The sequence below is a fragment of the Electrophorus electricus genome, chromosome 24 (genome assembly GCF_013358815.1).
Source record: "Electrophorus electricus isolate fEleEle1 chromosome 24, fEleEle1.pri, whole genome shotgun sequence".
In the NCBI taxonomy this organism is placed as follows: domain Eukaryota; kingdom Metazoa; phylum Chordata; class Actinopteri; order Gymnotiformes; family Gymnotidae; genus Electrophorus; species Electrophorus electricus.
The window spans coordinates 9,363,197-9,385,752 of NC_049558.1; the positions used below are offsets into that span (position 1 = coordinate 9,363,197).

The 22,556-nt window shown below is 37.5% G+C and overlaps 1 protein-coding gene across 3 annotated transcripts; it reads right to left on the reverse strand.

Annotated features, from left to right (window-relative positions):
• Positions 1-574: 574 nt before the first annotated feature.
• LOC113588809 (protein phosphatase 1 regulatory subunit 12B) lies at positions 575-22,225 on the reverse strand. Of its 3 annotated transcripts, XM_027028174.1 has the most exons (8): positions 21,931-22,225; positions 11,167-11,183; positions 10,920-11,046; positions 9,066-9,170; positions 8,113-8,163; positions 7,760-7,810; positions 4,332-4,412; positions 597-676 (listed from the first exon to the last, which is right to left on the reverse strand). In XM_027028174.1, exons 1-7 carry the CDS (start codon positions 22,033-22,035, stop codon positions 4,371-4,373), a joined length of 498 nt encoding a protein of 165 aa, XP_026883975.1. In that variant the 5' UTR covers positions 22,036-22,225; the 3' UTR covers positions 597-676; positions 4,332-4,370. The 3 variants fall into 3 exon arrangements, with proteins under 3 accessions (XP_026883974.1, XP_026883975.1, XP_035378139.1); XM_027028173.2 differs by lacking the exon at positions 4,332-4,412 and having other exon boundaries at positions 575-676; XM_035522246.1 differs by lacking the exons at positions 597-676; positions 4,332-4,412 and adding an exon at positions 1,553-2,414.
• Positions 22,226-22,556: the final 331 nt, after the last annotated feature.

The following is a 22,556-nucleotide window of genomic DNA, read 5'->3' on the forward strand; positions in this document are numbered from 1 at the left end:
CTGTGCTTGGTTTGCCACGTCTTTTAGAAGAGCTAAACATGCAGTGATTCTTTCAGGTATATAAAAAATGCAAAGGACATATAGTTTGAGGGGAAAAAACATGGATATATGCCCATTTATAATAGCCTAGATATATAGTCTTAAAATGAGCAAATTTTGGATTTGTTATACTTTTGTTACAACAGACATGCTCCTAGGTCAGGTTGTAAACGTTGATCGGAATTTCAAGTAACATTTTACAATAAACGTGAAATGTCAAATACCACTATTCAAGTTCAAATCCGTGCATACGAATCTTTTATAAATGAGGCCCTATATTGCTGTGAGCATATATTTTATTGACAGCTGAGAAAACCTTTGCTGAATATTACTACCAATTTATAGGACACACTTATAAACTGGAAGTTCATCTAAAGTTAGTCCCTTTAGCAATGTTATACCTGATTAGAAATCGTTTATCTGCTGTGCTAATGGTCATTATAATCCAAAGAGAGATACAGTGAATATCAGGAGGCAGTGGAGTTTTTAGGACCATTTCTCAGATCTGAGTATGAACTTAACTGAGTGTGTTTTTGCTATGCTCCTGAGCTCACTTGGAGAGTTTGCTGATGACTCGGATTAAAGCCCCATTCTCATCCTTTAGTCGCTGGTTATCCGACTTCAACTCTGTCAAAACCTGAGATATAGACAGACAGAAACATTGACAGCACAAGGAAAAATTTGATATTTTAAAAAATTGATTTTGTTTAGAAAATATTTTCAGTATGCTTTAAATATATCAAAACCAATAAAACCAAAACCTAAATCAAAGTGAGAATATGTTTGGTGTCATATTAAATTGTTTCAGGTATTCAAAATCAACACAAAATTTAACATAAATATTTTGGGATAAGAGTAATTCATTGTTGGTGTTTGGGTTTCTTATACAGCCTAGAACTGTGCATTTATTTTAACATTAGGAGTGAAGATACTTGCCATTTTTGACACAGGAGCGAGATGCGAGGGTGGCAATTCAAAGCATCAATGTTTATTTGTAAAATAAAGAGATCTCCTAAAAGGCATACAAAATGACAAAAAGGTGTTTGGGGCCATAAGCCAGCAGCCTTGCTTGTGAGCTGAGCAAGCTAGAGTACAACTATGGTGCCTGTGAGGTTTAAATGGGAAAAAGCAAAGTGAAAACAGGTGAGCAGAGTGTGTGATGGGGAGCGGGGGAGTGGCCAAGGGTCGATGATTGACATGGATTAAGGTGTGCGTGCGCATTCCTGGCTGGATAGTGGCTGAGCTGTGACAACATTATAAAGTTTACAGCAGGTTATTCATGCAAAAAATACAAAAAACATGAAGGCATAAAATAAATGATAAATTAATAAAAGATTGCTGTAGATTTACTAATAGTCACAATATTAATAGTTACAAACACTTGATGGGGGGCAGTGGTAGCTCAATGGAAGCTTGATTTGTAATCAGAAGGTTGCCAGTTCAAGTCCCACCACTGCCAGGTTGCCACTATTAGGCCCCTGAGCAAGGCTCTTTAACCCTCAGTTGCTCAAGTTGTACTCAGTCAGAATTGTAAGTTGGGATAAAATAGGTTAGCTTAATGCTGGAAATTAAATGAAACATGTGATCATGCAGATGACTGTTGAGGCGCAGAAGATATCACCTGGGTGACATTTGTTTAACAGAGCAGTGATTAAAACATATATTGTAAACAGTAAAGTTTAAACAAGAGAAACCATTCACTCATGACTTTAAATGAGCACATTTAGAATGAACAAACATGTTAAATAATGGCTGTTTGTGCCTTTTAAAATTAACTAGACAGGCCCACCATTCTCTCTCTTTCCTTTTCTCACGCACAGACAAAGCGTTTATATTTTTCTATCACTACCCAGCATCAGGCATCCACCACATAATATATAGGAGTGAACAAATTAACTATTTCAGTAAGTTTACAGACAGCATGAACTGGAAGTCAGAAAGTATTTTGCTTCCCTAATTATATTTTTCTGAGTGAAACACAATATTCCAATAGTAGTGGTATCTGAGTGGTATCATTGGGATTTGTTTGGATCATGCAAACAAGATTTATTTCGTTAAACTTGTTTTTCCTGCCTGTTTACCCTTGGTGATGTAGTCAAAATTCAAAAGATGTTTTAGGAGCAGGAGAAAATATTTTAAATAGTAATCATAATAGCCAATGTCAGAGTCTCATAACCATTGAAGCAATAAAGCTATAAATAACTTCAAAGGAATTGGCTCTAGGAAGAATTGACTGAGAGCTTGCCATTTTCCAGGCCCATGGGAGGGAGGAGGGTGGGGGAGAAAGAAAGAGAATGTGTCAAGGAATGCAGGACAGAGTTGAGAAACAAAGAAATAAAAACACCTGCCTCGGAAATGTGTAGGAAGATAGAGGCCTGAAGGATAAAAGGAAAGAGAGGAAGAGATGAGGATAAGAGATGTCTCAGGGAGAGTAGCTGTCTGGGTGAGACAAGTGAAGGCATGGAGCATAGTCCTGTTTTCTGCTAGGAGGTGCTCAATGACCCTGTGGAGAGCACATAGCCTAACCAGGGTAGGGAGCTTCTAAGGAGAGAAAGGCCAAGAAAAGACGGTTTGTGGAGGTGAACAAAGATATATATATATATATATATATATATATATATATATATATATATATATATAGAGAGAGAGAGAGAGAGAGAGAGAGAGAGAGAAAGAGAGAGAGAGAGAGAGAGAGAGAGAGAGAAAGAGAGAGAGAGAGCAAGCACATGAGAGTATGGATAACAATGTGCATAAAAGATGAAAAAAGAAAAAGACTTAGCAAATAAATGTCTAAGTGTTGTAAAAGTCAAAGGTGGAAGATAATAAGCATAAGAGAGAGTAGAAGGAATGGGGAGAAGGACAAAACAGAATGCAGGGCAAATGCAGCAAAATTTACAAATCATGCAACAGTGCTCCTTTAAAACCAGGATGAAAGAAAATGGATAAGTGGAAAAAGGACAATGTCTCATTAATTTGTGGTTATGCTTATGCTTGGTCTCAATTTTAGACCTTGAAACAGGAATACCTACAAATACTTGTATAAGTCATGCACAAACTGTACAGTAGGCATGGTTTTTCATTGCTCAAGTTGTCTAAAACCAAATAAAGCTATTCTTCAGCACCAGCCTATATGTAGTAATGAGATCTTTGAGAGATCTGTGGCATGGGTACAATACTGTGGGCTAACAACATTTCAACGAAAAACTACTCTAATTACTCTAACACTCTGTTCTTTTGCCTGGTGTGATTCACTGCTTAGGCTTCCTCATTGCTTGAAGCAATTATTCATTGTGATTAATGGTTCAAATTTAAGCTACGCAAACATGTGTCATGCTGCAGTGAATTAGAGTAGCACATTGAGCACCAAATATATTGGTCACAATGTAAATTAGGGAGAATTGGCAAAAGTAATGGCCATGGAGTAATTTTCGTTACAGTTCAAAACAGTTTTATCTGTTTTACCATATTTTTTCAGACTTTTCAGGTTAACCTATGAACATGTTTATTTTTCATTCTTCAGACTTTCATCCTTCTAACTCAGGAGTCACATTTAATTTTAAATTAACACCTTATTAATTTCTAATTTTACTTTTTTATAAAATGCACAGATTGGGTGTATTTTGGTCCTGTATCAATTTCACATTCTTAACCCCTTTCTCCATATTCCACCTCTGAAATTTTAAAAGACCAAAGAGGCAGCATTTTGTTTGTTTATGCACAAAATATCTGGAATACACTACCAAAACATCCATCAAGATACTTTTAACACTGTCTTTAAAAACAACTTAAACTATTTTTCTTTGCTTTAGTGTTTAACTAGTAGTTTTTGTATTATTTCCCTTATTATTTTTAGTTGTATTTGTATTATATGTATTTATTTGCTTTCACATTTTAGCTATTATTTATATAATTGTATTTGTTTTAATATTTTTGTTTTATTTCTTGATTACACTTCTTTCTGTTTTATTTTGTATTTATTTTGTATGTTAAGCTGTAAGTTTGAGCCATCATGCCAACTAGCATCCATCAAATAACATGTCAATTGCATAAGGCTAACTGGTGACTATTAAATTACTGCTATTTAAATACTACTGAAATGTCTAGCACGAGCGCAAGCAAAAAAAAACAAAACAACAACAACAACAACAACAAAAAATACACCCACATCATTTGAATACTACTGTGTCTAAAAAGGAAAAAAATGTGATCTGGATGACAGGTGTATATTCATGCCTTTTTGTGGAAGATGAATGTTTGTGAGCAGGCAACCACTAGTGGTTCTGACCACTCACCATTTTTCCCCTTTCCCCCTACTCCAACTGAGGATCAACTCAGGGCTGGTAGCCACAACGAAATCTCACTGTGGCTGGCTTCTATGGGCAGTGGGGACAATATGTACCAGTCAAATAAGTTCCTTCTACTTCCTTGAATGAGATTAATCTACTTAGCAACCTACTACAAATCAATATTTTAGAGAGTTTAGGATATTAAAATGTTGCTTTTGGTGCCAATTTATGAAAAGAAAGTTGAACTTTTTATGGGGGAAAAGGGGCTGGTTAACACATACTGTGCTACATTTAAAAAGGGGGCTGGTTTTTCTTTACTGAGGAAAGTGTGTTCTGAATCTGTATACCATGACTCTAAGATATCTGACATGGTGTTCAAATGTCTTCAGTCATTATGCTGTGAATTAAGATGAATTCAAAGTGGGATCTTTTTCTATTTTAGCAGACCTTTTTATGCCCTGGTTTTTCTCTTGGACTATCCACTGGTTGGTTAAAGTTTACTTACTTTTGGCTTAGATTCTATTATTGTCTGAACCTAGTTCCTTCTTTGGTGTTAACTGTAATTAGTGCTGCAGGTGTAGTTTCGCCTTGGCCATAGGTGTGAATTGGGGTGCAGACAGAGCACTTACTGAACTGTTAAATTAGGACAATTCCTGATCAACACCCGTAGAAGGCATTCGCTGGGCTTTTCTTCTACAGTACATTGATACTGGGCCTCTCGAACTCATCCAAGTATCTTTTTTTTTTTTTTTTACACTTTCTCAAACTTTCATTACATACATTCACAAACCTAAACATCTTTCCAATCTGAAATGTGTCTAGCAATTTCTGTCTACATATCCCACAGATCACCTAGAGACTATCATCATCGTATACACCGCAATCTCAGCAGCCTCATTTACTCCCAACATTCGGCACAATCACAGACCTTGGTGGCAGGAGGGCTCTGGAATGAGTGATCTGCTATTCAGAAGGCTGACTTCATCTCAGTCCTAGCATCCCTCAATCACTACAATTCCTGGCTCTAACAGAGACCTGGATCACCCCTTAGAATTCTACAACTCTGGCTGCTCTGTCCTCAGCCTTTTCATTCACACATTCTCTGAGGCATCTCAGCAGGGGTGGTGGCACAGGTGTACTCTTGTCTCAAAAGTGGTGTTTCACCCCACTTTCCTTCCCTGTTCTTTCAATTTCTTATTTTGAATTTCATGCTATTAGAGTGTCTTTCCACAACAAACTTCACATCATTGTCATCTACCACCTTCCAGGTTTCCTAGATAACTTCATCGACAGGCTTGATGCCCCCGAGTCAATTCCCCATCGAAGGAAACCCACCCATTCTCCTTGGTGACTTCAACCTTGCATCAGACAAGCTGCATTCCTCCTGCATTCTTCCACTGTTTACATCATTTGACCTTGTCCTTAACCAGTCTCCTCTGACTCACAGAGTGGGCAATGTTCTGGACCTGATTTTCACCTGGACCATCACAACATCAGACATCACCCCCCTCCACCTCTCAGTCCATCATTTTTTGTCCTTCTCTCTCTCTCTCTCTCTCTCTCCCCCTCTCTTCTCTTTCCATCTATACCTCCCCAACAATCTATACCTCCCCATCTATACCTCCTCCTCCCTTGACAATCTGTACCTCCTCTTCCCCAATTTCTAGTATTTTAACTTTGGATACAGTTACTAATGCTTTCCTTTCTACACCTTCCTCATCAATTAGTCTTCTGATGCCTCTCTCCTTTAGACCTGCAAGATCTTCTCCACCTGCCCCCTGGCTAACAGAAGCACTAAGGACTGCAGAGAGGCACTGTAGGAAAACTCACCTAGATTCAGACCTCAGCTCATACCAGTCTCTCCTTTCCAAGTTCTCACTGGAAGTAACATCTGCAAAGTCATACTACTACAGATAAAAAATTGAATCATCAGCATCCACATAGATCCTCACAAGCTCTTCAGGATTTCTTTCTCATCTCTTACTCCTGAGTATTTCATCACCTTCTTTGAGGAGAAGGTTGCAGCAATCTGCCAGTCCTTTTCCTCTGTTCCCACTCTTCCAACCAGTGTTCATTCCCCTACATCCAGCTCTCTGGCTTCGTCTTCTCCTATCTCATCAGACAAAATTCAACTCCTGATTTCCAGCAATCTGACTACATGTTTACTGGATCCCATTCCTTCCACTCTGTTCAAGACACTCTCAAGAGATCTGCTTCCTTTCATCTGTCATCATCAACAACTGCTTATCTTCTGGACATGTACCAACTGCAATCAAAATCACCAATAAGGTACCAATCCTAAAGAAGGCCACACTTGACAGCTCCAACATAACCAAATACAGACCAGTATCACTTCTCTCTTCTCAACTGTTCTAGTATGAGAAGTTTATAACCAATTAACTAATTTCCTCACCCAGAACCAGCTACATGATCCCAATCAGTCTGGCTACAAACCAGCCCATTCAACAGACACAGCCCTCATAGCAGTGAGGGAGAAACTTCAAGCTGCCAAAACTGCCATGCTGTCATTTGTCTTGATTATTCTTGACCTTTCAGAAGCCGTTGGCACAGTAAACCACAACATGTTTTTCTTTGTTCTCTCCAGTCTTGGTGTTACTGCTTCTGCATGGAAATGGTTTTAGTCCTATCTGGAGGGACGGTCCTATCAGGTAACATTGAGAGAATCCAAATCCAATCCATGTAGACTCTTCACCATCTATTTGTGGAATATTTAAATGATCACTGATCCTGCACCTATGTTGAGTAACTGAAATTCTAGTACTCATTGTAGGATATTATTTATTTAACCTATTGTTGTCTTTTATAGAGCTTATGTGTTTTACATTTCTAGGCATCAGCATTTATCCCTGTATTTCAACAGCATTCTAGTTCAATAGTATCTTGAACTCTTAACCTCCTGTACTGCCTTACTGTACTAATAGTTTCTATGAGTAAATGACAAAGCACTTTTGTAAGTCAATCTGGATAAGAGCCAAAAGCCGTAAATGTAAATGAAAATCTAAATGTTTTTCGGTGTGAAATCTTTGTCAATTACATCTGAACTATTCAATTAATTTTTTAACAAAAAACTGTGCTGTGTTCCAGACTTGGAACCTGGACCTGGAATTCAGTACAGGGCCTGGTGTAAAAGGTACTAAGTCACTGTTAACTGTGGGAGTTGAGGGTTGCTTTGGAGCTTTGATGTATTCTATAAAAGCTTTGGTGAAATGGAACCACTTTAATGACTTGTATAGTTCAGCTAAAAGCACCCAGCCAGCATACAAATACTGTAAACAGCAACTGCTAACTAAAACGCAAACATTTAAAAATGCAAACATTCTGTCTCATTATAGTTTAGCATCTAGAACACATACATTAGAAACACACAAAACATGAAAATTGTAGGAGTTGTAGGAGTATGGTCATTGTCTTACTTTAAGCTCTTCTTCCATGTCAGAGACCCTCTTCTCCAGTGCCTGCTTCTCCTACACAAGAAAAAGAAAATTGTATGTATGTAATCATTAAAGTATGTATGTATGTAGTTATCAAATTTCAATGTTACAATGTTTTCATCATTTACTTTTTTAGTTGTACTGTCATTTATGCATCCATAAAGAGATGACAGTGGTAATCATAAGCATCATATTAATGAAAGCATTTTCACAAGCATAAACAATGAAATCAAACATGTTGACAATAAATCTGAGAAGGCTAACAAAAAGATATTGTCAGGTGAGACATTTTAACTTGATTAGCTACATACAGAGTTAATATAGACAGTAAATACCCTTTTCTCTGATTCAAGTACACTGGGCCTTTCAGATATTCTGTCCTGTTTCTGAAACACAGAATGTAAAGGTGACACTACAAAACAGTAGAAATATTCAAACATTATAGTAATAAACCTCTTTTAACAAAATAGGTCACACTAATGAATCTCTGTCATGGAATCTGTACAGACATAGGGCTAAAACAAATAGCAGAAATTATAGTGGAAAAGAATCCATGAGATAGTGATTTATGTTTTATGAAGTGATGTAGAATTTATGAAAGTCAACGTAATTTGTTAAATAATAGTGATACAATACATTTCAAACTAAAATGACTAGACTTTTCACAAAATTACCATTAGTACAGAAGCAGAAACAGCAAAATGTTTCAAAATCCTTCTTTAAATAGTTAATACAAAATCAATGACTCCAGTGTCAACTATATTAACTTGAGTAAAAAAAAATTAGAGCTTTTGATTTTTACTGTAATGCTTTTCATTTGTACTGTAATGGAGCCTTAACTAACTAAATAAAAAACACCACCATATACCTGTACTAATTTGTTATTTCAAAAATCAACATACAAACACACTTATAACATTATAACACCTGTAAACTATAAACCAATTACAAAACCATCAACCCCAAACCTGTTGGTTAACCACGTTTTTGATTTCCTACGTTATAAAATGCACAAAAACACCCTTACACACGCACGCACACACACACACACACACACACACACACACACACACACACACACACACACACACACACACATACACACACACACACACACACACACACACACACACACACACACACACACACACACACACACCCTGTTGTCTTGAAAGAAACATGGGTCTCTGTCTAAATTAGTGACTAGAGGCCATATTTATTTGAGGATAGTGGACAAAATCTTTATAGCTAGACCAAATTTCTCCTGTCTGGATGAAGGTGCTCTAACCTGTGTCACACTGTCCAGCTGCAAGCGAATTTTCGTTAGCTCTTGCTTGCTGTCTTCCAGACGAGCTTTGAGTTTCTCATTCTCTGCTAGCGCATCCTCATACAACTGGTAAAATGAAGCAAACAAGCAAGTCAGTCCATATATATATATATATGTATTTATTTATTTATTTATTTTTTAAATGGAGGCACTTATATTTTGCAAGTTGTTTGAGGCCAACATCATGCTGTCTACTAATTTTACACTTATTGAACCCAGATTAGGACTAGAAACCCGGAATAAGATTTCATTGCTAATTTGTTCTCATTACTTTTTTTTTTCAGTGGTAGTTGGGCAGTGGTAGCTCAGTGGTTAAGCTACTTGACTTGTAATTGGAAGGTTGCTGGCTCAAGTGGATATACATGTCAGGTAAATGTTCTTTATTATTTAAATTCTTGCTATTGTATTGTGTGGTGTAGACCAGTGGAGGGTTGACACCCCGCCCCTTATGTTTTGGCTTCTCTCAGTGTTTCTTTTTAATGCTCTTAGGGAGTATTTCCTTCACACTTTGGCTTCCTTGTCGCTTTTGGCTGGGTCACTGGGGCTTGGATTCAGAAATCTGCAACGTTGCTTTGTGACAGCAGCTGTTGTAAAAAGCTCTAGATAAATTTGATTTGACTGTTGTTCGCTTAACTATGCCTGAGGAACGTTGACTCTCCTGAGCAATGTCAGGGTTTCCTTCTACAGTGTTCACTATACTTTTGATGAGTGCCTTCAGCATTTCCCACTGATGATACCAAGATGGCTTTTGTCCTCTCCCTGTTTACTAGCCTAGTGCATTCCTGCACCACCACTATGTGGAGCACGTATGCTACTCATGCAGACATATCCACCTTTGAAACCCAGTTCAGGGAGGTTTTTGATCATACCCTCTCCTGTTAGGACCCACATGAGGTTCTGTTAGGTTCTGGCACAATTATGCACACCACACTCCCCATACTAATGCAAAATGGTCTCCTTCACAGAGACTATTTCTCTTTTGTTCTTGATTTCCCTGACAATCCTCTAGTTTTATGCAACCCTTGGCATAAACATTTACACATGACCCTGCTCTGTTTGGTCAAGAGGAGAACTGAATACAGTGGGGTTCATATGCTACAGTTTCTGCTTATGCCTGCCTTGTCGCACCACAGAAACCTTACAGACATAATTTGTTTTGTTACAGTAAATACAGTTCCATGTTTCACAGAATTGTGAATTATAATAGTTTAACAATAACACTCTAAATGGTTTGGGTAACTTTATCCCACTACAAATATTTGGTTATTTGAATGACAAGCCATTGCTTATACTGATACTGACACTTCATACTGATGAAGTGTTTCTGACTATTGCTGCTGAACATGTTAATTTCTTCATGCCTACAGTTTATCCACATCCAGATGGACACTTTTGCAAAAAGATAATGCACTGTGTCAAAAAGAAAATATCATCCTTGTATGGTTCCAGAAACTTTTTTTTTCATTTCTTCAGTCCTGAACAGTACTTGGATCTCAACGTTATCTAATATCTTTGAGATGAGGTGGAAAAGATTGTTTGAAGAAGTTATGCAATAATAGTTAGTTCTGCACAATGCATAAGGCGTTTTGTAGAGTCCATACTCAGGCAAATTCATGCTGCTTTGAATGCCAAAGGAGGTGCAACATGCCTAAATGTGGCAGCTCAGTATAGTTTCCCCTAATGCATTATGCTCCCATTATAGTAATAATGTCATATATAAAATTTGGAATTCTAAAATCATAAATGCATTATGAACCTTTCCTTTAGGATTATTTAGAATTCATCAAATACTGCATCAGTCAAATGCTCAACTACCTTCTTGTAGTTCCTACTGGTAGAGTTATCGTCCGTCTTATTTAGAGAAGCTAAGCGGTTCTCTCTACGCGTGTAGGAGCTGGTTCGGTTCAGTCTATCTGGACACTCCACACCACTGGAATCTGACCTGCCACAAATAAAGGCACACATTTTGTAAAGTTATATTTGTCTTGGATATTTTCTATGGCCTTCTTGTGGATAAGAGCAAAAGAAGAGGGAACATTGTAAAACAAAGTTCAGTACTCACCTAGATATTCTGTCATGCTGTAAAAGAAAGCAAGTTAAATGTTATTTTATGATAGTACAATACTTTATCATCTTAATTTTTATATATATATATATATATATATATATATATATATATATATATATATATATATATATATATATATATATATATTGAGACACCTGCATAGGAAAACATGTAACATGTAACAGCTGTTTCTCTGTTGTGCTCCTTTATCCAGATACTCAGTCTTTAACAAGACAACCAGCATGCAAGGAACCAGATACTATCTTAAGCATTACACTAGAACAAGGCATGGATAATGAAAACAACTAGACATCCTGAAAATGGTATCACAATCCGTGTCACATTTTGCCCCTCCTAGCATCCATATTGTCATGGTCACCCTATCTCATGTATTTCTTTTGCTTCCATGTTTCATACATCTCCGCCCATAATTTGTAGCACCTGTATCTTGTTAATTCTTATTAGTATGTATATTTAAACCCTGTCTTGTTCCCTGTTTGTTTGCTGGTCATTATCCTAGCCTCTGTTCGTATTCCAAGTGCACACAATAAAATAACCAGTCTCAGCCACTTCCAAGATGGGTGATCACCACAGTAGACAGTGAAAGCACACCATCACTCTGGAAAAAACCTTGCCACCAGGCACTCAGCACCTAAAACACAACAAACAAATAAACAAAAACACAAATAGAAAATAAGAAACCCTTTTTCCATGAGTCCTGTCTCATTTAATGCTAAAAGGATTACCCCAGTCCTCCAATGATTAAAAAACATGGGCTCCAATCAGGAGCATAAAAACCCACCTGTCCTGGAGTTCAGGTGAGCTATGCCAAGAAAGTTTCCGAGAATGTTATTGGCAGTTGACTCCCATTTAACACTGTTCTTTATGAAGATAGTTGTACTACTGCAGTTGCTAGTGTCTCTCAGAATCTTTATAATGATGTTTCAGTGTGATAAATTGTAAATGTGATATGTGATGACAATAATGCCCTTGGGAATCCAGCCCAACTTTATGAGTGGAAGAAAGAGAAAGAAAGATAGTGAAAGGATGGTTGTCTGAAGACGCAGACAAAATATGTAAGACTAAGACTGGTTGGTAAGAAGGGAGAAATAGGCAGAAATTTGGGTGGAAAAGATGGAATGTTATTTGGATTGTATGTCCACCTGGAGATTCCTGGAGATTAGAATACATTCCTAGAGATTAGTGTATGATCTATGCCACTGAGTGAGAGATTAAGAGCAGTAAGAGAAGATACATCCTGTTTAGACACATCCACACTGAACTGTATTATGTAGTACAGGAAAAATGTCATACTGTCCTGTCTGAGTGACCTTACATTACCAAAAAAGGACACAGAATGACCACAATGATTTACGATTCTCAAAGTCTTGTTTAAAAAAAGATCTGAAATTGTGGTCAGAAAAGGAAGTTCAGCAGGTCCATGTCTCAAGCTCTTCATCGTAATAAAGACATTAGTGCCATGGACATAAACACTGCAACAAACTGAGTGAGTGCGTGACAGAGTGCATAAGTTAATGAGTGAATAAATTAGTCATGCTTGGCCATTTCTTGCACATATGTAGGACTAACGGAGTAAGTCAGTTGTTTTACATCTTTTTAAACTGCTGATTTTATTTCTTAGCTCAGTATTACAGAGTATAAGGGAACATACACTAGGAAGCAGGAGAGCAGAGCACACTTGTTGACTCTAAAGAGGTGCAGTCTTGAGAATGTTTACACAGCACTGGTGCAGAGTCCTATCCTTATGTGGTCATACACCATGCTGCTGCTGCTGCTTGCTACTCTGAAAATCCTGCTGTACTTTGAATACAGCACAGCTGAACTATGTACCACAGTGCATAGTCTCATAGACTACTGAGAAAAATGCTTAGGTTCCTAGACGTCTACTATCTTGCAAACTAATCTGCTATGTTCAATGTCAAAATATTACTTTGAAATTGATACTAATAGTCACAATTAACAATGAAGTCCTTTTGATATCTTGTTTATGTACTACTTAATTCCGTCACTGAACTGTGTTAAGACCTACCGCTAAGGATCAAGTCTGGAATCCATCCTCCTCATTGTTGGAACAGAGAAAGAAGTTATAGTGTCCGGTGTTAGTGTCTAGTGTTAGAGACTACACACACAGAATACAGTCTTGTATTCCATCTATGCTGTTTTTGGATTGTGTATCTATATACACATGCCCATGGGTTGTTATTCAACAGCTATGTTGCACATTGTGTTTTTAGTGGTTTTTTATTGTGTGCCATAATAATTGTGATTTTAAGACACCATGTCAAGTTAAAAAATGTTTTGCTATGCAGCACAGCTCATCAGAACAGACTTGGGGTAGTATTTCTGGAATCAGATCAGACTGGGAGTGAAGCATATGCTCAAGTGTTGTGTTTACACCCATTATCTAGCTATTATAAAGTATAATGACTCATTTTCCTGTAGCTCACCTGGTAGATCAGGTTCTAACATTATCAAGGTGATGGATTCAATACTTATTAAGCAGACACAGTCGCACTGATAATTAATCTTCAACATTCTCAAGTTCTCTTGTGTCACTCCTCTACTGTATTTGCTGGCTTCCTACTGCTTGAATCAGATATTAAACCATGACCAGCTTACCTACAAAGCTGAAAAAGGAGCTGCTCCTTCCTGCTTGACAGCAAGGGTCAAAATCCTATCTGTCCCTCAGGCTTCAAGTGCAGCCCAGCTTGACCTTTAAGACAAGCATCAATATTTTTCTCTATCCTGGTTTCCAGTTGGTTGAATAAATTCCCATTGACTGTATGAACAGCAGAGGCCCTTGCTGTCTACAAATGCTGAAGACTTGTAGAAATACTTTATATTTGACCTACAATTGTCTTGTTTTTGCAATTTTTGTAGTAATTTCACTCTAATTGTGTTGTTTTTTTTATAGCATTGAATTAAAGTTTATTGTATCTCTGATTTTTTTATCTCCCTAAAAACCTTACGTAAATATATTTTCTGGCAATCTCTCACATTAAGGGGATTTTTGGACTAGTTCAGAAAACATTTCTAAGTTTCTGAGTAGACAAATAAACATCTACAAACGTCCCTTTGGATAAGAGCATTGGCTTAATGGCATTAAAGTAAATGTAAAATATATAAATAGTTTCTGCTAAATGTTGAAAATGAAACTAAAATGCACATGCAATACATCTTCACCCCTCTGTGCAGCAGAGATACAGTGAGAAAATATTCCCTTACTGTCCTGGCAATACAAAGACACTTGAAGTGTTCTACATATGAACCAACAAACCACTGAGGTTTGTTACACTATTAAACCATTTCATCAACCATTGAATCCACTTCAACATGAATGCAATTTTCAGACAATTACCCATAATCCATTGGAACATTATTTTCCTTTTAACAATAAGGTTGGCAAAAGAAAATGTGCATCAACCATTCCTGAAACAGTATGGAAGCTTTAACATACAATAACAACTTATGTTTCATGATGCTTTGAAGGATCATTGGTCCTCTGTGACTGACATGGACCCAGCTGACATGAATCCAAATGTTCCATCTGTGCTGCTAAGACCACAACACGACTGTGAATGTCCCTCTCCTTAGGTACTGCAGACATGTTATCAAAGGCAGCACTGAGATTTTGAGATCCATCTTGTGTGACATGATAGCTTCTGCTATGGCTCTTAGCTGATCACTGTGTTACAATTAGTGATATTATATGACACTGGCCCTGTTTGCGGAATTATAGCACAAGGAATCCAATTGAGTTCCCTCCCTGTAGTGTTCTGCAAGTACACCATATATCCACAGCAAATACTTTGTCCATAATGTGTTGATCATGGTATCTTTTCTGAAGATTTTGTCTCCTCCAAGCAGTCTCAGTTAGGCTGGATTTGATTGAATCAAGTTGTGTGCAAACATGCCTTTGAACAACCATCCTGCATAAGAGGGAGACTGTAATGCTGTAGTGAAATGTGGGGTTGTTTGATACTACAGTAAAAACAAGGAAAGATTGTCCACAATATCCACACCAGTGTCTGCAAACTTTTTCAAGGCTTCTTTCAAAGTACACACCCCATGCTTTGCATTTGTAGAAGGATGATTTGGAGCATTGGGCTACTATAGGAAGAAAACTTGTGATGTTATTTTAGATATATGAATACCTCCTTCCACTTAGATAATCCCCAACCAGCATGAACTGGCTGGTTATATGCAAAATCAAAACCACTTCCTGCACACTCCTGGGAACTCCGGGGGATGCAGAGGTGTTTGTTGCTGCATCTTTTTCTCAACTTGGCACACATAATATTCTTCGCACACCTCTTCAACTTCACATCTAGCTTTGGTCACCAAACATATTTTGAAGCCAAAGCCATCAGTCTCACTATGTCTGGTTGCCCTGTATGCATTTCATTAAGCACTGGCTGTCTTAATTTAGTTGTACAATTACTCGTGTACCTCATAATACACAGTTAATTTCAGTTGATAGTCCACCCTTCCATAATGTACCTATGCACTTTAGAAAGTTCACAGTTCATTTGTGTAGCTTTTATTGTGTAGCTTTCTGTTTGGAACTGAGTGAAGCCTCCTTCCAGTATGTGGCCTACAGTGCAGGGACTGTTTCTGTCACTACTGAAGTCCCAATATCAATTGTTTCAGATAAGGCAAAACAGGAAAATCCATCTGCAAAAAATACTGCCAATGCCTCTGTGAATCTGTGAATGCTTCCATTTAGCTTGATTTAACATACATGACACATATACTGCAGGGCATTCATCATCTCTTGGCATGTTGTGTTGTATCACAGTCCAGTTCCATAATCTGATGCTTCACATGCAAATGTGATAGCCTAGGCTCATAGTGTGTCAACACTTTGTTCCCAGTCAAATGCTCTTTCCATTGAAAGCATGCTGCTGCTCTTTATCCCTTTGTCAATTCATCCAATCCATAATACACTGCCTGGCCAAAAAAAAAAAAAAAGGTCACCAACTGGATTTAACTAAGCAATTAAGATCCTCCCATTGGATATTTACTGCATGGGTGATTATGCTTCAGCTGGCAACAAGTTATTTAACCCGAACTGATGCAGTGAGTAGCTTCTCATTTGTTAAAGAATCATGTTGAAAGACACAGCCTGTGGTCGTGGAAAAGATGTTAATCCGTTTCAGAATGGTCAAATTATTGGCATGCATCAAGCAGAGAAAACATCTAAAAAGATTCCTGAAACTACTAAAATCGGGTTAAGAACTGTCCAACACATTATTAAAAAGTGGAAAAACAGTGGGGAAACATCATCTTCGAGGAAGGAATGTGGTCAGAAAAAAAATTGAATAATCTTGATCAGCAATTACTTAAACGTGTGATGAAATCAAATCGTGGAAAAACAACAGTAGAACTCAGAGATATGTTTAATAGTAAAAGTAAGAGCATTTCCACATGCACAATGCAAAGGGAACTCAAGGCATTGGGACTAAACAGCAGTGTAGCCTTAAGAAAACCACTTGTCAGTGAGGCTAACTGGCAAAAACGGCTTCAATTCGCTAGGGAGCATAAAGATTGGACTCTGGAGCAATGGAAGAAGGTCGTGTGGTCTGATGAGTCCAGATTTACCCTGTTCCAGAGTGATAGGTGCATCAGGCATATTCCAAGATGACAATACCAGGATTCATCAGGCTCAAATTGTGAAAGAGTGGTTCAGGGAGCATGAGACATCATTTTCACACATGGATTGGCCACCACAGAGTTCATACCTGAACCCCAATGAGAATCTTTGGGATGTGCTGGAGAAGACTTTGCGCAGTGGTTCAAATCTCCCATCATCAACACAAGATCTTGGGGAAAAATTAATGCAACTCTGGACAGAAATAAATGTTGTGACACTTTCAGAAGCTTGTGGAAATGATGCCACAGTAAATGTGTGCTGTAATCAAAGCTAAAGGTGGTCCAACGAAATATGTGTGTGTGACCTTTTTGTGTGATCTTTTTTTTTGGCCAGGCAGTGTAGTTCATAAGTCCAATGATGGCCTGTATGAAGGCCTGTATCTCTTTCACACTGGTCAGTGGTGGTGCCTCTTGCCGAATTCACACTTCTCTTTCTTTACACATTGTGCATTCTCCAAGTTCTACACTAACTTGGCCTGACACCAGTAGGTCATTCAGATAGAAAACAATACTAAGATCCTTCAGTATATTTTCTATAATCCTCTGGAATATTGACAGTGCAGAAATGCTATCAAAAGTAAGTCTATTGTAGACAAATGGGCCTCAGTGTGCGTTTATGATAGCATACTTATTTGTCTCAGTATCTAACAGTACTTGTTGATATGCTAAATCTAATTCAGTTTTAGAAAATACGTTTTCTCAATGAAGAATTGCTAAAAGCTCTTCAGTCATGAGTAGAGGATGTGTTTCTACATCTCTCTCCCAATTTACAGTAATCTTATAATCCCCACAAACAGTATATGCCAAGACTTGTACAACTTGACTTCTTGGACTGTTGGAGTCCCCCATTTTCTATGTGTTACTGGTGAGATGATGCTTTTTATGGCCTCTGCAGTTCCTTGTCTACTTGGTTTTTCATTGCAAAGAGCAGGGGGCCATTCTCAAAAAATCTAGGATGTGTATCTGGCTTTATTAGGATGTTGGCTTTTTTAAAGTACCTAATTCATGGTTTCATATATCTACTTCCTCAGTCACTACACTGTAACCTTTGAATATCTCTAGTGCTTGATCAAACACTTTTGCAAACATTAACCTGTTCTCTGACAGTAACTTGCTTGCTCTTGTATTCCACATGTATTCCTTGTACTCCATTGATGAAATGGTGCATTGTCAAGGCTGACACCCAACTGGTAATGAACACCATACCATTTCAGTGTGGCTGCAAACTGTGTCACTGTTTCCCTTTGCCTCTGCATTCAGTGATTAAAGCAAAACCATTCCAAAATGATCAGCAGTTTAGGCTCATACTGTCTCTTCAAAATGTTTGTCACTATTTGTCTGAATACCTTGTCTGCTTGCTTAGCTGGCAGTACATGGTTTCTCAATAACCTATATGATATGGCAGCAATATCACTTAGCACCGTGTTTTCAAAGAAAAGTTCCACATGTTCCACATATGCAGTCACATATGCACTCCATGACTTAATGTTGGCTTTGAATTTGGCTATTTTGCCGAAAAATTCCATTCCACCTTCATCACCACTTTTATGTCTTACATAAACTTGACCAGACATGCAATCACTACTGAATGTGACCACTTCATGAAGTGCATCTTACTCATACAACTCACACACATGCCCTCTATACATGCATGTACTATATTACAGAAACAGTGCAATGTTAAACACAACATATTATTCAGTACATTACATCTTCCATGCGTCAAGGCACAGGTATTTTAGGTAAAGAAAGAAAAGATCTTGAGACCAATGTTTTCCATTCTTTTTCCAAAAACAAGATCCAACTGACTCTGTGACTCTGCGAGATTGCTTATTATCCAGGATGCATGTTATTCTTGCTTTCTACTGTAGTAAAGCAAGTTTAAACGTAATTAACTTAAAGCATCTGAATTATTCAAACTATAAAATGTTCTAACCATTTTTGCAGTATTTTCTTATGAACTAGCAGACCTATTAATCAGCAGGTCAGTTTACTCAAAAAATGACTTTAGGTTAGCAAGGCAATCTGTATGAGGATATAAGTAACTGGTTTGGCAGTGCAACCATGTTTACATTCTGTTTGATTACTGTTCCTTCAGGGAGTTTTGAGGGAAAGACTGAAAGAAGAAGAAATAAAATCACAGAAGCCAAACTTTAGGCACATTAAACAATAAAAGGCATAGCATATGTAGTGCAGATGGTGCATTTCCCATATAAGAATACCACTGCATCAGACTCATCCAAATGGTCCCCACAGCAGATACTCTCTATTGTGTGAGCAACACAGCCAACTATATAAACAGGTCTATAACTCTGCAGGTATGTGGAGTATCTCTGGACTTCTCCTGTAAAGTTTGGATTCAAATGGGGGGGAGCTTGAAATGGAAAACAGCCACAAAGAAACATTCACTAATGTATCTGTATACACGTACCAAATGCCCTCAGTTTCAGGACGCTAGCACAATGGAATCTGTTTATAATGAGCTTGGACTTCTACAAACAGATATGCTTTGAGTAACATGCTGGCCTAAATTAGAAAAAACAGTGGACCCTTCCTTACAAAAGTAAGCAGCATGCTTCAGTGACAAGGAGGTCTGCATGCATATATTTGTGATAGTTTAGCTGAACTGCCACATGTTGGGTTCACTATTATTGAAGATGTAACATTTAAATAATCAGGCATCTACTCCAGAATTAATGTACACTCTATTTTTCATGAATTCTCCCATTCCGCCTCCCTACATTCCCCACTAAAAGCTCACTCATTGCCCTGCCAGCTTGCAAAGTGGAAATAGTGAGTCTGTTTACCCAAACATAGTATTACAATACAAAGTTCCATAAAAGCCATTTTTACTTTCCAGTAACGTCTATCTCTCTGACGCCATCTTTAACTGACCCTCCCCAGGCCTTACCCAAGTCTCATGCTTCTAATCATGCAAATTCAATAAAGTATAAGAAAATAATATTATTTCTTATGCTCTCTATTTAGAATTACTTTCTCTCTGATTAACATAAGATGTATTACCCAGCCTTAATAATTTGTGGCCCATTTGCTGTTATAAAACAGCTGCTTCAAAAAAAAAAAGAAAAAAGTGTGGTGGTGTCCTAAAAATATAACTCATTCTTATCCCCTTTCCCTCCTTTTTCTCAGAAGGAAAACCAGCCATCATCTTCGGCATGGAAACTTGAAGTTCAAGTGTATGATTTGGGTTTGATGAAAAATCTAAACAACAACAACAACAACAACAACAACAACAACAACAACAACAATAATAATAATAATAATAATAAGTTTAATTTATATAGCACCTTTCATAGACTCAAGGTCACTTTATAATTACAAAGATAGAGAGAAAAACTAAGTAAATGTTTAAACATTAATTCCCTGATTGACATATATTGCTTATGTCCAGCTGCTGTGGATTTGAAAATAATATTTTGTGAACATGCTATCATTATATCTCACATACTAAAAAAAAAAATAGTTGCCTCATCTAACCAGTGTTATGTGAACTGGTCATAGATTGATCATGATTCAAATCTCAATAGTTCTACTATAATCATCTTAAGCCTTGGCAGTCCAGATCCCTTTTTAGAATAAGTCGGTCGCACACATCATGCATTGCGTCACTAGAATCAGCACAGCTGGAGAACAGCACCTGCTGATTTACAAGCTTCTTTTTACTCGAGTAATTATGTCATCTTACATCCACACTGCCTTTAATGGTCACTTGCTCCCACTGAGCTAGCGTTTGTTCTGAGGTCTAGAAAGAGGACACATAAATAATTTCAGTCATAATTGACTTAACATATAATCAAACATCTATTAAAGGGTGAAGCCCTTCAATGCAAAGCAGCAATCTAGTATTACATAATACTATATATAAATTACTGATAGATGATCTACTCTCACTCCCCTCAAACAATGATCAATATGTTTTTGTAAAATCACATCTAGTCTGCTTGGTTATACTTTAAAGCTCGAATTAAGTTGTTGTTTAGGGATTCTATAAACAACTGAAATACACTTTTTAATTAATCCATCAAAACATTACTCCAAAGTAAGACTTTGGCTAATTATACTTTCATCCAGATAAAGGAATTGCTTTAATATGATAAGGGAAAACATGATTTATCAAAAGTAACTATAAGCTACATTTAAGTGCAGAAAAGCAAAAAAAAAAACAAAAAAAAACTTCTGTAGCTAGCCTGCTGTTTAATGTTTTGCATGTAATTTCTGTAATGTGAAAAGATGGAAGCTTTAAAAAAATATTTGATACTTCAACCTTATTGTGCTGCTTTAACAGTGAGGTATGAGCTTTATTCCTTTCAGAAATCACAACTGCAATACCCTTTACAATTACACATTTTTGCTAACCATAGGATTTTAAAAAGGATATGCAACACTTACAGTATGAAGCTAAGAGATTTTCACATCTCATTGGGATTCCAAATAAGGCCCAACAATGTCAACACACTATTGTAAACATGTTCTGAGGGATGAAGCATTCTATTTACACGACCAAAAACCCCACAAAAAGACAAAAATAGATTCCAACTGTTTTAAATATTTATCATCCCAAGCATCTTTATACCCCTTATTATTTTTTTAGACAATAACGGTAATTTTTTAAAACAAACTGTACTGTATTTCTGCCATTCAATATGCATATTATGTTTGGTGGGATTATTCTACTCAAATATTATATTTTCATAATCTTCCCACAGGTAAATAACTCTGTATCTAAGTCTCATGGCACTAATTAATACAACTACATAAAATAAACAAACCTTAAATCCTTGTACTCTGTCATGGCAACAGACACTGATCAATGATGCTTAAGTCACATAATTTCATGATACGACAAAACATGATCTAAAACAGGATCTAATTCTTGAACTAGTCTGTGTTTCATTGCAGGTTTTACTCACTGTACTTTATAGGACGCCTACGTTTTAAAATACAGTATTTCTTCCTGCCAGTCACAACAACTTCCTTACTCTTCTCAAATACCATAACATGATGACCTCCAATTTTCTGTTGAAGCTTAAAAAAAAAAACCTAAAACACACAGCTGGTTCTTACTCTGAAGCTTTTGGTGCTGGGGGACGGGGAGGAGGGTGGCGAGTCCAACACAGACTTCCTGGTGCGAGAGGACAGGTCCTTGTTACGCGAGTAGAGGGACGACATATCTCCGAAAAACAACGACGATTGGTGAGCGTAGCAACACTCAGAGAACAGCTGCTGAACTGGCCATGACAAATAACAGAGGATGCAGTCAATAGGAGTGTATATATGTCAGAGAGAAAAACAGAGAGAGAATTCAAGAAGAGTGCAGTGGAGTTGTTGTCTCTGTGTTCCCTGTGCTGGAACTGTCCACTGTTCCAAGCTTCCCTCTTTCTCAGAGCGCAGTGATCATTAGAGAAAAACGGGGGGTGGGGGGTGGGGGCACAGAGCCGCTGTTCTCCTCCATGCAATATCTCCACTCCCCCAATCTCTGTTTCTGTGTGTGTGTCTCTCTCTCTCTCTCTCTCTCTCTCTCTCTCTCTCTCTCTCACACACACACGCACACACACGCACACACAGGGAAAATGGTGTGTGACCATTAATAAACTCTGTTCTTTTTCCCTTTCTCTCACTTGTATATGTGTACATAAATACAAAAAGGACAAGCATATATCTATAAGCATCACAGAAGATTAAGCTCCTCC

Bases quoted from the DNA above. Each gene is read 5' to 3' on its own strand.
- LOC113588809 (XM_035522246.1), bottom strand. From the start codon at position 22,035: ATGTCGTCCCTCTACTCGCGTAACAAGGACCTGTCCTCTCGCACCAGG. The intron at 8,164-9,065 runs GTTAGAGCACCT...TCTGTGTTTCAG, and splicing joins AGCTGGACAGTGTGACACAG to AAACAGGACAGAATATCTGA. The intron at 7,811-8,112 runs GTATTTACTGTC...TTTCTTGTGTAG, and splicing joins TACTTGAATCAGAGAAAAGG to GAGAAGCAGGCACTGGAGAA.